The sequence below is a fragment of the Ictalurus furcatus genome, chromosome 13 (assembly GCF_023375685.1).
Source record: "Ictalurus furcatus strain D&B chromosome 13, Billie_1.0, whole genome shotgun sequence".
Taxonomy (NCBI): Eukaryota; Metazoa; Chordata; class Actinopteri; order Siluriformes; family Ictaluridae; genus Ictalurus; species Ictalurus furcatus.
In genome coordinates, this window is record NC_071267.1 from 12,773,356 (window position 1) to 12,791,369 (window position 18,014).

The window sequence follows — 18,014 nt, forward strand, 5'->3', positions numbered from 1 at the left end:
ATTATATTATATATATTTATATATACATATATATATATATACACATATACACACACACACACACACACACACACACACACACATTTTTACGATGTGCTTCTTATGGTCAATAGGTTTGTAACGAACATTAAATACTGTAATCTATAAAACATTACTGTGAACATATCATTCTATATTTATCTAAGTTTAAAAATTTTAGACTCATAATTAAATAGTAATAGGTGTTAACAAGGTGAAATTTCAATGGAATTTTCTACTTTCACAAATACACTGAATAAAAATATAAATGCTATATATTTTTGTCCAGTATATTTATAATCTGTACAAAAACTTTTTTTTTTTACTAAACTAATTTTTACTGAACTATAATTTTTACCCCCAAAAAAGTTGTTTTGTGAGTACATCACTTTAATCTGGCCATTGAATTATATAAATCTACATACCAATCTGAAGTGTCAAGCAGCCCTGTTATTGGAATTGAATGTTTCTTAATGTCATCAGGAGAGCAGTACTGCTGCCTGAAGTCATGATCACACCTTCCTGGTTTTCAATATAAAAATGGCATTAAGAGGCAGGCATGTTGGACAGATAATGAGGAAAAAAAATTAATTAATTCATCGTCAGTAATCACTTTTACTGGTCTGGGTCATGGCAAATCTGGAACCGACCCTAGCAACACTGGGTGCAAGGTGGGATAATGCACCCAGGATGGGACGCCACTCAATTGCAGAGTGGCATTTGAACATTCCACACTCATTCAAATTTATCATAGCCAATCGTCCTATAGGAATGTTTTTGGCCAATGAAAAGAAACAAATGAACCTGGAAGAAAGGATCGAACCAGGGACTTTGGAGCTCTGGAGCTGTGAGAGTTGTGACACCACTGAAACAAAAACTACTGAACAGAAATGTTATTACAAAGAGAATTGTCTCCCATATAATACTGTTTCCTAGTAAAAATAAAGCATCATAAAACAACCATTTAAATATCTTCTGTTTCTTTTGAATGTTGTATTTTGTAGTTATTTTGTACTGGTACGTACAATGTATTTACAACAGAGACACTCATTCTTTCTGGAAATCAAACAGTACAAAAAGTTTTAATTAGTGTTTAAAGGTTTTTGTTTTCTGTTTTACAAATCCTTAAAACAATGTGTAACAACAGTAAGTGAAGATTAAAATGCTGTAACAGCATTTGCAGTATGGAAACACTTCCTTCACCTACTAAAACAGCAAAACTACTCCTTATTTAACACATCTTAACTGTTCAGATCAATTGTCAGCATCAGGCACTGTATCATATAAACTCAGGCAAAATCTTGTCACAATTTATTTAGAGAGCTGTGCAGTCAGAGCATCTACGAGTTCCTGTTTCTTGGTTCCTGTGGTTTGTACTCGGAATTGTTTGCAGGCATCTTTAAGCACAGGTACCGTCAGCTTGCCCAAAGTTCCGTTAGCCACATGGGCTCGCAGCTCATCTTCTGAAATCTCAACTTTTGGTTTCTTGTCAACACCTCCCCCAGACTCAGCTGTTAAAAACAAAGGAATGTCTTCAGCAGCAGTACTAGTGACTGACACTGCTAATGAAAATATGTCACCTTTATCTATGTCGTTTCTAAAATCCATGATCCCTCACCTGGTTTACGTTTGGCTGATGGCTTGCCTTCAGGGTTGTAGTCCGCTGGATAGACCAAATCTTTGAATTCCTGAACTAGAGGACCAAGTCGATCATCCATCATTTTCACCTTGGGCACTGGAGATGGACAAAAATATGAAATTTAACAATAACACTATATATGACCTATATATACACACACTATATAAAGTTTGTGGACACCTGACCATCACACACATGTGTGCCTTCCCCAAACTGTTGCCACAAAGCTGGAAGGACAGAGTTGTATAGGAAGTCTTTGTAGGCTGTAACATTACAATTTCCATTCACTGGAACTAAGAGGCCCAAACCTGTTCTAGTATGACAATGGCAATGTTCACAAAGCAAGGTCTATGAAGATATGGTTTGCCAAGTTTAGAGTAGAAGAATTTGAGAGGCCTGCACAGGGCCCTGACCTCAACCCCACTGAACACCTTTGGGATGAACTGGAACACAGACTGCAACCCAGGCCTCCTCACCCAACACCAGTGCCTGACCTCAGGGACACACTCAAAATCTAGTGGAAAGCCTTCCCATAAGGTTATTATAATATCAATTAGGGGACCAAATCTGGAATAGGATGTTCAAAAAACACATGGGTGTGATGTGCAGGTGTCAACAAACTTTTGGCCATATACAGTACTGCATATGAGGATACATGTGATTCATGATATGACATCACAGGTTAAAAACATGGCTAATTCAGATAAGGAAAACTCTTACTTGTAAAGTCTTCAATAGCTTCAGGTGCCATCATATCCAGAGCTAGGGCCTCCAGATTCCTATAATGCTGTTGCAGAACTGGATTTTCAAATGCATCACTCCTATAGGCATAAAATTCACAAACGAAATTGGTTTATTTGTTCATTACTGTTTTTATTTGGACACACTACAGCAATTCCCTTGAATTAACATGGCGAAAATGAAAACAATACCTATATTTGAAGCGGAGTTTGTGCACGATCTCTTTCATTTTGTTAACTTGTTCATCAGAGGCTGTAGGACACTCGTGCACATCCAGAGTGCGTATATCATCCGCAAAGGGTAGGAAAATAGCATGAAAACCTGTATCATGAAAGTAAACAGTGTTTAGTGTTCATATCTGGACAGGATGACAGATCTACAGTAATGTATAATTACTGTACATATTCATTATGGTGAATAATATTTTGCTATAAAATGACAGGTGGTACCTGGCGGTGCAACTTGAACCTGACTGTTGTCCACAACTTCTCTCTGGGGTACCAAGGCCACAAAGCGAGGTGGAGTGTTACGTCGTGAAGTTAATTTGCACAATGCAAACAGGTTTCTTTCACTACATCTTTGCAGCAGAGCGGTGAAAACACAGGAACTCCCTGGAAGAGTGTTGAATGTGTTTTGAGAAGTGAAAGAGGTACTATCATGCCAGAAAACAATAACAAGCATTTCGGTTTAAATCAAATCTGTACAGAAAAAGCAACAAACAAAGCCTTGCCTGTGACTTGCTCCTCCTCGGGATATACGAACAATGAAGGTCGTATATGATGGTGCAATTTCAAACGATCCATTGGCTTAAACCCCATCAGAACCAGACTTGGATCATCAAACTTTTTGATCTCATCCACTTCGTCCTTCTCCATAACAATCTGCTTGTTTCCATAAACCTTTATTAAACAAAAAGAGAACATGTACATGCTAAATCTTGTTACCATAGGCTTATGCATAACAGATGATTCTTTAAAAATGCAATTTGAGCAGTTACCTGGGCTTTCTTGGTATCACTGGGCAGAAGCAGGCTTCCATTTTGGGTGTGGAAGAGACGGGTCTTAGTGCGAACTGGCTCATTGGTATCTCTGTACAACTTGACAGCAGAAGGTTTTCTGGCTGTTCTGGCCAACACGTAGATACCCACTGCCACATTCATATCATCTCCCAGAGAAAAAGTAATTCTTAGAAAAAAAGTTGGTATAAAACATATCATTACAGGGGCAATTATACAAAAGGGGCATATGTGGGTTGTGATATTTTATTTGCAATGGGCTTATTTACAATCCCCACTGAAAGTATTGGAACAGCAAGGCCAATTCTCTTGTTTTCACTATACACTGAAGACATTTGCATTTAAGGTCAAAAGATGATTACAAGACAACAGATCAGAATTTCAGCTTTTATTTCCTCATATTTACATCTAGATATGTTAAACCACTTAGAACCTTTTGCTTGTCATTCAAGTGATCAAAATTGTGACTGATAACTGTTTCTTGCTGCCCAGGTGTGCCCTTTAAAATGGACTGTTTAAAGAATTAACAGCTCTGAATGTCTACTCTTGGTTTGAGGCCTAGGTGTTGCCTGTGAAGACTGAATTTGTTGTTAAAAGGATAAACCAACTTGAGAGCTGTCTGTGGGAGAAAAGCAAGCCATTATGAAGTGGAGAAAAAGGGAAAATCTATCAGAACTGTTGCACAAGCAATGGGCATAGCCAGTACAACAATTTGGAAAGTCTTGAAAAAGAAAGAAACCACTGGTGTATTAACAAACAGACATGGAACAGGTCAGCCAAGGAAAACAACAGCAGTTGATGACAAAAACATTGTGAGAGCTGTGAGGAAAAGCCCCAAAACAACAGTTAGTGAAATTACCAACTACCTTCACAGGGCAGGGTTGAAGGTATCACAATCTACCATTCAAAGAAGACTTCAAGTGCAGAAATATATAGGCCATACCAGAATTTTATGTGTTTTAGTTATCAAACACTGTCTGACAACGAGTGGAGGTGCACTCCTAAATGCGCACGCACACACACGCACGCGCACACACGCACACCTTATACTCTGAATGCAAGCATTAGTTTAAATTCACTGATATGGTGGCAGGACAGAAATATTTATTAAAAGCATGAACATTTGAATAATTATTAGTGACATTAAGCTACATTTAGCTGACAGGACACGGGCTGAATGGTGATGCATGGTGGCCCATTCGGAGGTAGTTTATAACATTGCAATGCGTTGCAATAGCTACCTTTGTCTATGTGGAAGAAAATGCCTTTATTATAGTTCTTGGTACTTGGAAACAAGTAACAATGGAGTAAAATGGTCTATAAACAATGTTTAAACTACTACAATGTAAACAATGTTTACTACCTACATTTTAGGTTTTGTATCCACACTTTCCAACTGCACATACACATTCCACAGTCTTTTCACTTACCTACTCTGAGCTCTCTTTTGCATCTCTCGGGCCCTGACCCTCTTCTGTAGTTCCTCAAGTTTCCCACAAGGTTCGCACTGCACCCCAAACTCACTCTCATCTTCAGGGGGGCTTACAATGTCACAGAAGAACAGAGAAACATCAAACCCTCCCGGCTTGGTAAGGTGCATTAAGTCTATAACCACTCCTGTTGAAAGAGAGAAATACTCATATCAAGATCAGATTCAACAACAGATATATAAGCTTCCAAAAGTTTAACATTTTGTATTTTCACCTGTCTCTTTAAGATCATCAGCCTTAGTACAAGCCTGTCTGTCTCGATTTCTGTCTCCTCCGTGAGGGTTATCTCTGCAGGTGAAAATCATGAGACGTTTGTGAGACAGCCGTAGCTTAATGTCACTATACAAGTTTGAACAGCACCACAGAGCATCTCCGAGTGACGTCTGTCCACTGCCCATGATATGCATCTCTGCAGCCAGCTGAGCCCCTTTATCACCTCTCAGGTTATCGATTTCCTGTACACGCCGAGCACCTGAGAGAAGAATCGGTTGGTTATAAACTGACAACTCTGACAACAGTATACCACCACAAAATCTTTTGCCTACCAGGAGAGTCCAGATCATGGTAAACGTAGACATGTTTGAAAGAGTTTCTGGGGTTCTTGCTCTGCTCAGTCCCATAAAACACCAATGCAACCAGGTCTCGGTCACTACTTATGATTTTACTGGTGTACACACTGCGCACACACTAGAAGAAAAAGACAGATACAAATGGGTGTTGTAAAACTGACCATAATTTGCTCAGAAGCAGGACTGCTTGGATTTCAGGCAGTATATGTGTGCATACCTGCATTGTCATGTCAAAGTTAGAGGGTTCTCCATCTTCTCCCGTAATGAACATTTCTTTAGATGCATCCACTAAGAACACCAAGCTGTCACGCCCACTGCTCTTGTATTCTCCTATTACAATATCAATAGAATATATTTCATATTAAACAGGTTCATAACTACATTTAATCCACGTTGGTTAAATATCTTACACTTGGATGTTAACTTGAAGCCTTTTTAACGACGTGAAAGGAAAGAGGTGCAAACCTGCAAATTCTTCTCCTTCTTCTTGCTCAACTTCGTCATCCTCGTTACGGTAGTCTGACCAATCAGCCATTCTTCCTTTTCTTTTTTTTTCACACGTTAACCTTAAATAAACCCCAGACTTTACTTTTTGATAGTAATGTATGCTCTATAACGAGGAAGCGATGTCCCGCAGCAGAAGCACAAAACCCCGCGCGGGATGCGTGGGCCAAAGAGTACAATTTGAGTGACAGCGCAACAATCCAATCAACGACAGAAGATGGAATCACTTACACCAATTAAAGTGTAGGAGGGCGTGGTCTGTGAAGGCGGAAGTGTTTGGGCACGGACCGACGAATAAACAGAAAACAGAAAAGAAATGTAACCAAACTACCGCAGAAGTATTTACCTTAGATTAGACTGAACTTTTAAAACTTGTACCAGCTGGAAAATAATAGCATTTTTTTTTTTTTACAATTCTGTTAGAAACGTCGATATGTAAGAACACTGCACGAAATGTCCTATTGACTAACTATTGCTTTTATATCGCCACCTATTGCTGTGGAGTATGAACGAGGCAGTTTCTGTTTCCTGATGTAAATAGCGCCGTCATCTTCTGTGTTGTAGTCGTCCTAGTCTTTTCTTTTATGTCACTGAGGTAGCGTTACTGTCTTTTCGTTTAGCTAGCGTTTCCCTAAACTTTTAAATTAGTGGTTAACCTTAGCAGGTAAGCAAAATCCGGCGGAACACATCCCTGTAGCGTTAATTAAGTTTTAGGTAGGAGGTAAATTAAAAACTGCGCGGAGTGATGGAGGATCAGACCTACAATGTGAAGCTCTATATTTATGACCTGTCAAAGGGACTTGCTCGCCAGCTGAGTCCTATTCTGTTAGGTGAGTAACTTGACTAGCAAGATCCTAGCTAAAGTCAATTAGTTGCCAGGGTAAGCAAATAGTCTTTACTTGTAAAGCCATTTATCATATTAACATTTGCTTTCTGATTGACAGGAAAACAACTCGAAGGAGTTTGGTAAGTATTTAAAAGCCATGTATATCTCTGCATTCTTCCGTCTGGTCCTTCTATGATGGTGCTTCTCATCGAAGAATGTTTGTTGTGGCATAACATGCCAGAAGTTTATAAGCCTGAGAGTTAAAAACCTGTGTTATTTGAACCTAGGCACACAGCAATAGTAATCCACGGAGCAGAGTATTTCTTTGGGGGACAGGGTATAACACACTGCCCACCGGTAAGACATATTAAAATAGTCTTCAGTGTTATTTCTGGTTTGTTCATAAAGAAATATAAAGAAGTTAGTTCTCAGATAAGGAACACAGCTGTAATACAACAGCACACCAAAAGAGCTGAGTCATGTGTTGTGAATGACGTGGTCATGCATTGTTCATTGTTTCAGGCTGCTACACTTTTGGGACAGCCCGATGCCATAGTGGATTTGGGAAACACAGAAGTTCCTAAGGACATATTTACAGAATATGTTTCATCCCTGCAAGAGTCTACATATAGGCAAATTCATAATTTTTTTATGCTTTTACAGATTTGATCATGTTTCAGATGATGTGCTTATGTTTCAACAAAGCTTCAGTATGCAAAATCAGAAGCAAATTACATATGTATAGTAACATATAAGAGCATTTTTTTCTTCTTCATTTCTCTATACAGACCAGAGACGTACCACCTTTTTGAACACAACTGTAACACTTTCAGTAGTGAGATGGCCCAGTTTTTAACAGGACGAAAAATCCCATCGTATATTACTGACCTGCCATCCGATGTGCTTTCCACGTAAGTCTCTCATACAGACCATGAGTGTAGGAAAAATGAATTGGAATAGTTCAACCCAATTACCTGATAGCAGTATTAACACTGAACATTTTCTTATTATGTATGCCAGAAATTCTGCCATCCTGAAACTCTACATTTAACATGAATTTGTCTGCTCTCCACAGGCCTTTTGGACAAACACTGCGTCCTCTGATTGAGTCTGTCAGCATTGCCCCACCTACAGACAACTCTTTCAATGGACACTATGGACAAAGGTAGACTGTGTTGTAAAGACCATTGCCATGTTAAATGGTTCCGGCAAAAATTAGGTCCAATAAAAAAATGAAGGTTTCACAAAGATCAATATCAGCCATTATATAGAGATTGTGTGTGTATGTATGTTTGTGTATGTGTGTTTTCTGGCACTACAGGCAAATGTAGCTCACAAATGAGGGAAGCTTATAGCTGCCAGCCTAACTGATGTCTCCATCATCACACATTTGTTTCAAAATGCATTAAAAAAAGAATAGTTTCATAAACCAACATCTCAAGCTTATTATACAAGACATAAACATGACCAAATGAGTTTTTAAAGCCTGTTAAACACAGTCTCTAGATAGGCTAAGTTACCTGAGTAATAAATAGTTTGCTGCAATGCATCATATGCTATGTATAGATAAACCTAAGCGGTTTATGATGTTAAATTATGTTGCATTCTGAGTTAAAAACAAAGTAAAACGCTCTCCTCAGGATCTTGATTTTTGCAGACACTGGCCCATAGTGATGAACTATTAGCTTGTAATTGAAACCGTAATAAAGCAGTGTGGAAAAATCTTTCACTGCAGCGATCACATTTCATTGAAATATTATAATAAATGATTACTATGTAAGTTTATTTTATAATGTTCAATTATACTATACTGTTTATATAAATAATAGTTATATAATAAATCATCCGCTATTTTGTATGTTAAGGCTGGGGCTCATTCTTGACAAATAATGGATTCCTCCTGGATCTCAAAGTCTGCTTTTGTGTTGACTTGATTTTTTTGATCTGCAGTAACATCTGAAAGTCACACAAGTTTGCGCAAAGCGATACCAAAATAAATGCTGAGGCAGTGATTCTGGCTTATGGCTGCTATTGCTGTTTTATACCCTGCAGCACACGTTTTTACTTTTTTACTCTACTGTATGACACATTACTGTACTGTATGACAGTGCCTTGCAGTATCTGAAACCAAAAAGAGAGACTATTTACTAGTACTTAATATCTTGACGCTATTTGAGTTGAGTGTGTGATGATTAACATGCACGTTTGTATGATGCTGAATTGGAGGCTCTAAGCTTCCCTTACTTGTGAGCAACATTAGTCTGATATCTCTAGTTTAGATGCCAAATATGTGTTGGCTCAACTACAACAGGGGAATTACAATTTTCTCCCATCTATCACTATAATACATTGGTTTAGGATATCTAGATAGATAGATAGATGATTATATATATATATATATATGTGTGTATGTGTATATATATTTATATATATGTATGTACATATAGATAAGATAGATGGATAGATAGATAGATTTATTGATCCAAAGGAAATTGCAGCATTACAGTAGTGGTAAAAGACATTAATGAGAACTTGATTGGTAAAATGAAACTAAATTCTTAGTAATGAAGCTTCAGAATAATATATTGAGTAATATAATGCAGAGTAGTATATTGCAAAATATTCTGGTCTTCCAGACACGTTGTGCTGTTTTTATTAACAAAATGTTTGGCTCATCACTTACTAAAACAAAAAACACAAAATAACAAAAATACATGTAGCTAACAAAATATTTAAAGAATTTCAGGAAATGTATAACATATTAATACAAACATGCTATATGCAAGGTGGGACTACATTTATACTGGTACCAAATATCACAAGATACAAATGGGAATGCACATTGTTTATGATTTTGTGGTAAAGCATAGGATTGTTGTGTCATAGAGACACTACTTTCTTAAAATTTCTCTTGGCAACCTCCATTCATATCTTATCCATTTGTCTCCGTTGTTGTATGGCACATGTGCTGATGAGTTGATTTATTGTACCCGTTTCACCTTCTTTTTTTGTCATTATTTGTCATGGAATCATTTCTACCTTTACAATCTGTCGAAATTAGATTGCTCTGTTGATGAACTTTGTTGAACTCAGTTTTATAACTTATTTTAAATTTTTTTACAAGTTCTGTCTGTCATTAGCACTGAAGTTTGGATCATAAGATTGCGCTTCAGACAAATCAAACAGTATAGGTTAAGCTTATATATATATATATATATATATATATATATATATATATATATATATATATATATATATTAATACCTTTTGAGGAGCAAAAAGCTACATAATGACAGAATACAGAGAATCTTTTAACTTAAGATGTTTTCTCTATGTTGAAGTTAGTATGTCTATGTGTATACTTTGACTTAATGATTTCTTTATTTATTATAGACTTGAATATGCTTTGGTTGACCTAATATTAACTGATTTATTGGTTACATCGCTTGTCAAATTGGTGTAATTATTTTGTATCTCAAATACTAAAGCATAACTGTATATTTTTTATCTTTATTAACTAATGGGAAACAAAATGTTATTTTTCTGTAATGCAACTTTGTTTCAGTTTAACACAGGGATCTTCCTTGAACAAAAGGGAATGGGATGAGGTGTAAGATACCTCTGATTGTGATGCTGTTTGTCCGCTTAAAAGACTTTGATAATTGTAGTGTAGCAATGAAAGTGGCCACTAAGTGGCAGAAGTACTACACAGTTCTGAGGTAAACCAAGCCAAACAGACATCAGCATTCATATTTAGAATTTTTACATATACATTTCCACTGTATTGAATATTGTTATTATAATGTAAATGTATAATATCTTCTATAACCTGCAATAAACATATCTGCTCTTACTCGTTTCCTATAAACATTGTCATAATGTTCAGATGGATGACAATGGAAATAAAATGGTTAATTAAACGTAATTAAAAATTACTTTTTAAGTAATTTTGTAAATCATTTACCCCTATATATCCTTTTGTGCAGTGATCTTCATGTAGAAAACCTTGTACTTGATAATGAGGGCCATGCCAGCAGTTACTTACAGGTTTTTCCTGTACTTACAGGTGCGTCCTGTTTTAAGCAGGTGAGAGGTTCTCTTACTTTCACTCATGACATGACCTTTCATAAGTCATGTCCTGTGGGAAAATATGGAAAGTAAATACAGTTGTAATTGGGAATCATGTACATACTCTATTTTGAAGTCAGTCCTGTCTTTTTTATCTAAAAGTGCTAGTAGCATTTGGTAGATGTCCTGGTTCAGAGCGACTTACATTTATCTCATGTATACAACTGAGCTGGTGAGTGTTGTGGACCTTGCTCACGGGCCCAGCACTAACAGCTTGGTAGTGCTGGGATTTGAGCTCACAACCTTGTGATTTTGTGTCTAAACTGTCTGAGATACTGTGCTTCTCTGTAAACATAGACCACAAACATAGACCACATTGTGAAACTGTGTTATTTGATTTACGTTGGGTGTATAAAAAAAAATTCAGTAGCTTAGGTGTTGACACTGACGAGTTATGCAAGGTATGCCATTGAGAGTATAATTTCTCAGAGGTCTTAGTTATGTAAGCTTATGGTCATCTGCATTTTGTGCTGTAGAGGAGTATGGATGGAGCATGTCAAATATGTGGACATTCATCTAGTAAAGACCATGTGGATGAAGCAGTTGCTCAGTGAGGAGGAAAATTATGACTCCTGGCCACAGAGGAATTAAATTAGGAGGCTGTGTACAGCTAACATAACAATATTATTTCGTCACTCAAATTCAGTGTGAGTGCATGCACCTAGTGAACATATACAGTGGGTTCGGAAAGTATTCAGACCTCTTCGGTTTTTGCATACTTTATTGTGCTATAAATGTAATTTAAAATGGATTAAATGTCCGTTTTTGGCAATTAATCTGCACATAATCCATAATGACAAAGCAAAACAGATTTTTAGAAATTTTTCCAAATATAAAAAAAATAAATAACTGAAATATCTCATTTAGATAAGTATTCAGATTCCAAATTGAGCTCAGGTACATCCTGTGGGCTTTGATTGTCTTGAGATGTCTCTAGAACTTCCAGTCATGTATAGATTTTTAATAAATTTGCAAAGATTTCTAAAGCACTTTTTTGTCATCATAGGACTATTCTGTGTTGATCAATGGCGACAAAGTCAATTGAAACCATTTAAAATTTAATCTATAACAATAAATAATATCATATGGAATATTTTTGGAACCCACTGTTGTGCAGATTAATGTGACCACCTACAAAAAAATGATAGATTTAGTATATGTTTGCTGTTTGGTTTTACACTTGTGTTCAAGGCTCTAAAAAACAAAAAATCCAATAAGTATTTGATTAGTTAAAATCAGTGTAGTGACCTAAGAAAAATGTTGAAGTGTTATGTTCTTAGTGAAGTGAGGTGTTATTTTCTAATAGTTATGATAAGCCCATATAATTTCTTCTTTATTGCTACAGTAAAGGCGTTGTGGTATGAATGACTACAATTTTTTTTTGTCAATTTATGAAATGAAAAGTAATATAAGTAATTGAGTTTGACACCCCAGGTTTAATACATTAGTAATTTTACAGTGTTAAAAACAGGAGGAAAAATCTGTTATAACCACTGATACCTAGCTGTGCATAAAATGCTCTTTACGCATGAAGTATATGACACGAAGGATTAAAAGGGGGGAAAAACAAAGCAGAATCTTGAGCATAGTGCTGAAATGTCACAAAGTTGACTATTAAACAATTTAAAAAAACTGGATCCCACCCTAGGAACTGTTAAATCACTGGTGAAATTTTTTTAAATGTTTAAAAATGGTTTTATGTTTTATAGGTACTAGAAGGAAACACCAAGACATGCTTCATATACTCACTACTATTATTAGTTCCATTTAAATCCTCTCTGAGTGTTTTTCTCTTCCTCAGAAGTGGAGTTGAACTGTAATCTCTCTCTTCCTAAACCTCCTTCTGTGTGGAATTTCAACTGTCAGATCCCTTAGCTCAAGAATCAAGCTGTCCTTCCTCTATTAGTCCACATGTACAGGTCCTCGTCAGTAGTAGTTGGAACCTAAGCTTAGCTACACTGTTGAGCTTCTTAAAAATACAAAACAACAGTCATCTCTCAGCTTCCTCATGCACATTACTAGTACTTTTTGTAGCACACACACACACACACACACATTTGAAGTAGTGATGCAATGCTATGTATTCAATTCTTGTTATTCTGAATATCCTAGTCACATCACAATAAGAAAAGAAAAAGGATGGTGTTTGTTATGTTTTGTATATAGCCTAAGAAACATTAACCAGAACAAAGATGGCAAAAATAAACACTGTTACTGCATGCACTATATGGCCAAAAGTTTGTGGACACCTGACCATCACACCCTTGTTGAACATTCCATTCCAGATTTAGTCCCTCTTTTACTGTTATAATAACCTCCACTCTTCTGGGAAGGCTTTTCACTAGATTTTGGGGTGTGGCTGTGGGGATTTGCTCATTCAGTCACAAGAACATTAGTGAAGTCAGGCACTGATGTTTGAAGAGGAGACCTGGTGCACATTCGGCATTCCAGATCATCCCAAAGGTGTTCAATGGGGTTGATGTCAAGGCTCCGTGCAGGCAACTCAAGTTCTTCTACACTAAGTTTGGCAAACCATGTCTTTATAAACCTCATTTTGTGCACAGGGGCATTGTCATGCTGGAACAGGTTTGGACCTCTTAGTTCCAGTGAAGGAAAACTGTAATGCTACAGCATATAAAGACATCCTATACAAATGTGTGCATCCAACATTGTGGCAATAGTTTGAGGAAGTACCACATATGTGTGTGATGGTCAGGTGTCCACAAACGTATGCCCATATAGTGTATTATAAAACATGGAGGATGACAGAAAAACTTAAGAGAAAACTTGGAAGATGGTAATATAATATTTGTCATTTAGAATTTTCCTTTTGTTGTTTCTCCTGTTAGCTGAATGGTTATCTCAAGGAATATACCATCTCACATTTTGGTGAATGCAGGTTACAAATCCCATTTTAATCCCATTCACTGCAGTTCAATACACAATTATTCTGACTGATGATGTTTATCCTATGATATGCCCTCCACCACCATGATAAATCATTAACAAATGTAAACAACAATAGTTTGAGCATGGGTCTGCACTGGGAGGGAGGTGTCTGGGCTAGAGGGGTAATAGCTAATGTTTGTCTGTCTGTCTGTCTCCACCCTTCCTCTCAATGAGCTTGCGTGTGTTTGTGTGTGTGTGTGTGGCCATGAGCGGAGCAAAGCCAAAGCCATGCAGAATAAACAGCATGTGAGCTAAAAAGGTGCAACATTGCTTACATGACTAAGTTTTACATTACTGTCTGACTGCACAAATAAAAAAGCTCACTTGTGCTATTAATAATAATGCAGTTTGTTACTGTACTCTTCACCTGTTAGACTCTTTAAACATCATTTTGTAATTTATCATCACATTGCCTACCCCTAGGTAAAAGTTTGAAGCAATGTGGCAGGCATAACTATTTGAAGTAATCATACAGTAATACCAGCCACATTGAAACAGACCAACTCTCAGGCTGGAGCCTAAACAAGCCTTTTCCCTGAGGACTTCTGTTAGTGGGACCAGTCAATATTATGGGTCCTATTTTGATTGGAGGATGAGTGATTAAAAAAAGATGGAAGCCATGGGTTTTCTCAGTGGATCAATGAATTTCCAGACCAGCTCACAATAATAATGAAATCAATACAGTGAGTGTCCACACATTTGCATGTTTTTTCAGTCTGTAAAGGTCACGTTTGACAGAGAGGCCCCTCAGGTATCAGACTGACTTTTCTGTTTGTGATACTGCTATAGGAGTACATGCAGCTCACCGGAGTATTTTAGAGTACCATCAAAGGATGTTGCGCTGAGTAGTCACTTCCTTCCTTTCATCTTAAATTTGCTTCTTCCTTTCTGTACAGATATATCCCTTGCTGAATATGTGCAGTCACTTCCTCTCTTCTCTTCATTTTGTTGCCTTCTTTTTACTCTTTATAATATTTTAGTTAAAGTTAAGTGTCATTTTTCACCACTCCTCTTGTCTTCTGTGAATGGAAGGTTCTCTATAACCTGCATGCACTTCTGTAGTAATATCCTCTTGTACAACGATCTGACATCAGTTATTAACTGAAAGATACTGATGAATTTTAAATCAAAATTAATAACATAATTGCTTTGAATTGGTACACACACTCACACTCAATGGCACTCAGTATCTGCTGGTATTTATTCATATTGTGGGTAATAATTCAGTTAATTGTGTGTCTCTGGCAAACACAAATTAGTGCTTATGTGGTCAAAATCAAATAAAAAATATAATTGTATGTCAGGTTTATGCTCTCTTCTCCTATATTAATTTATACATAGCTGTTTTTTTATACATGCCTTTGTGCGTTGAGGAACATGCTTTGTAATGATCATGTAAATAAGGTGGGAGAGATTGTATAGTGGATATAAAAAGTCTACACACCCCTGTTAAAATTACTTTTTTATTTTTTTTTATTTTTGTGATGTACAATAAATTAATCCAAGATAAACTTTTTCCACCTTTAATGCGATATTGCAACCAACAAGATTCAAGTGAAAATGATTTATGACTTTATTTTTACATCACAAAAACCTGTCATTTTAACAGGGGTGTGTAGACTTTTATATCCACTATATCTGTAAGTAGCATGTAGTAAGCAATCAGATACAAAGCACTGCAATTCTAATTAATAGTAATTGCTGTACTGTGGATATTATGGTACTCTGTCAATTTGTGCTAGAAGCTGTATACATTGATGCCAGCCTTTCCTAATATGCCTTAAAATCAACTATTGGAAACAGCGCTCTTTTTAAATGAAATGATTCATTATTGTCAGCTCTCTGACTTTTCTCTTTCAATTTTGGTTTCTGTTTGAAAACAAGAAAAGGAATGCACTGTGGGTTTGATCTCATCATCTACCGACATTTTAACCAGAGAAAATCTTCCCTTCATCATTCTGACAAAACAACTTCAACACCATTGATTCACATTCAGTTTGACCTTTTAACAGAAATTTAGGCAGGAATGATGTGTCTAACTGCCTTCCACAGTATCTTCAGAATGTAGATGTTTGTCTGAGCTCAGCATGTTAGGTTTATTTTCATCACTTTATATTTATTTTAGTGATTAATAAAGTAACACACCTCTTAATGTTTTAAAGATATGATCATTTATCACATCCATCAGATCAAATGTTCATTTTCTTTTCTTTTATTTTATTTTCCCATTATAGGTCACCAATATATAATCCACATGCCCATGATGCCCAAAAAGAACCTTATAGCCACATTACATATGACTTGCGGAAAGCACTTTGCCCCACAGCCATGCATCACTAATTCTTTTACTGAATCTCCAATCCCCCCACCACTATTTGAAATGTAAGTTGAGGCATGGTATTTCCACCCCCTCAGTCTAATAGGCAATTTGCTTATTCCTTTCATTTCATTGTAACCTCCTCCTCCATCTCTCATGCTTTACTTTCTCAACCTTATCAGTAAATCCACTGCTCTCTGTCTGTTACCGTCTCAGGATGGCCATATTTCATGCTACAGTGGGTTCATCACAGAGCAGCAAAGTAATGCAGAATGGGTTGTCTGTTATCAGGATAGATGAAGGAAATAAGGAGTAAAAAGAAATAGAAAAGTACAGGATAAAAAAAGGAAAAATCATGGGAAAATGGAATAAGTGTAGAACAAATGTGTAAATGGTGGGAGTAGAGCATCTAACTCTGGGGAAAAAGCATACTAATAGTAAGAATACCAGAAGATGGAAGGTCAGGGATGGCCAGTATTCCTGATACCTGTATTTGAAATACATGTTTAAAAAACAAATTGATGGCTGTAGAATGTTTTTCATGTAATTTGGATCACAATACTTTTGCAACATACAGGGGACTGTATATACCCTGATATTTGAATATATTCTGCTCCAGGGGCGCTGTATCATGGCTGACCCTGTGCTCTGACCCCAACTTCTTAACATGCTGGGGTATGCGAAGAAAAGAATTTCACTGTGCATATGTATATGTGACCAATAAAGACTCATTGTTATATACAGTCCCCTGTGAAAGTATTGGAACAGCAAGGCCAATTTTTTATGCCTCACACTGAAGACATATGGGTTTGAGATCAAAAGACGAATGTGAGACAATAGATCAGAATTTCAGCTTTCATTTCCTGATAGTTACATCTAGATGTGTTAAACAACTTAGAACATGGTACCTTTGGTTTTAACCCACCCATTTTTCAAGTGATCAAATATATTGGAACACGTGATTGACTGGTGTTACTTGTTGTGCAGGTGTGCCCTGTTAGAGTGATTGTTTAAATATTAATAGCTCTGAATGTCTACTCTTGGTTTGAGCCCTGGGTTTCGCCTGTGAAGACTGCATTTGTTGTTAAAAAGGACAAACCAACATGAAGACCAGAGCACTGTCTATGGAAGAAAAGCAAACCATTTTGAAGCTAATAAAAGAGGGGAAATCAATCAGAGCTATTACACAAGCATTGGGCATAGCCAGTACAACAATCTGAAATGTCTTGAAAAAGAAAGAAACCACTGGTATACTAACAACCAGACATGGAACAGGTCAGCCAAGGAAAACAAAAGCAGTTGATGACAGAAACATTGTGAAAGCTGTGAGGAAAAAACAAAAACAGCAGTCAGTGACATCGCCAACAACCTCCACAGGGCAGGGGTGAAGTTATCACAATCCACCATTTGAAGAAGACTTCAAAAGCATATAGGGGGCATACCACAAATGCAAACAACTCATCATCAGTAAGCATCAGAAGGCCAGATTGATATTTGCAGAGAAATACACAGATGAGCCACAAAAGAGCTCATCAGTCAAGCATGGTGGAGGTAGTGTCATGGCTTGGGCTTGCATGGCTGCTTCTGGAAAGGGCTCACTAATCTTTAATGATGATGTAACTCATGATGGTAGCAGCAGAATGAATTCAGAAGTCTACAGAAACATTCTGTCCGCCAATTTACAGAGAAATGCAACCAAACTAATTGGGAGGAACTTCATCATGCAGCAAGACAATGACCCAAAACACACTGCCAACTCAACAAAGCATTATTCAGGGGGAAAAAGTGGAAGGTTTTAGACTGGCCAAGTCAAACACC

The 18,014-nt window shown here is 36.9% G+C and overlaps 2 protein-coding genes across 2 annotated transcripts; one reads left to right on the forward strand and one right to left on the reverse strand.

Annotated features, from left to right (window-relative positions):
* Positions 1–626: 626 nt before the first annotated feature.
* On the reverse strand, positions 627–6,135 carry xrcc6 (X-ray repair complementing defective repair in Chinese hamster cells 6). The gene is made up of 12 exons (XM_053640719.1): positions 5,938–6,135; positions 5,690–5,802; positions 5,449–5,590; positions 5,118–5,375; positions 4,844–5,030; positions 3,396–3,582; positions 3,129–3,297; positions 2,848–3,009; positions 2,590–2,719; positions 2,378–2,478; positions 1,637–1,753; positions 627–1,529 (listed from the first exon to the last, which is right to left on the reverse strand). The coding sequence occupies exons 1-12, from the start codon at positions 6,005–6,007 to the stop codon at positions 1,330–1,332; spliced, it is 1,836 nt and encodes a 611-aa protein (XP_053496694.1). The 5' UTR covers positions 6,008–6,135; the 3' UTR covers positions 627–1,329.
* Positions 6,136–6,197: 62 nt separating this feature from the next.
* On the forward strand, positions 6,198–8,239 carry desi1b (desumoylating isopeptidase 1b). The gene is made up of 6 exons (XM_053640749.1): positions 6,198–6,806; positions 6,921–6,942; positions 7,090–7,159; positions 7,325–7,434; positions 7,591–7,713; positions 7,878–8,239. The coding sequence occupies exons 1-6, from the start codon at positions 6,722–6,724 to the stop codon at positions 7,969–7,971; spliced, it is 504 nt and encodes a 167-aa protein (XP_053496724.1). The 5' UTR covers positions 6,198–6,721; the 3' UTR covers positions 7,972–8,239.
* The last annotated feature ends 9,775 nt before the right edge of the window (positions 8,240–18,014 follow it).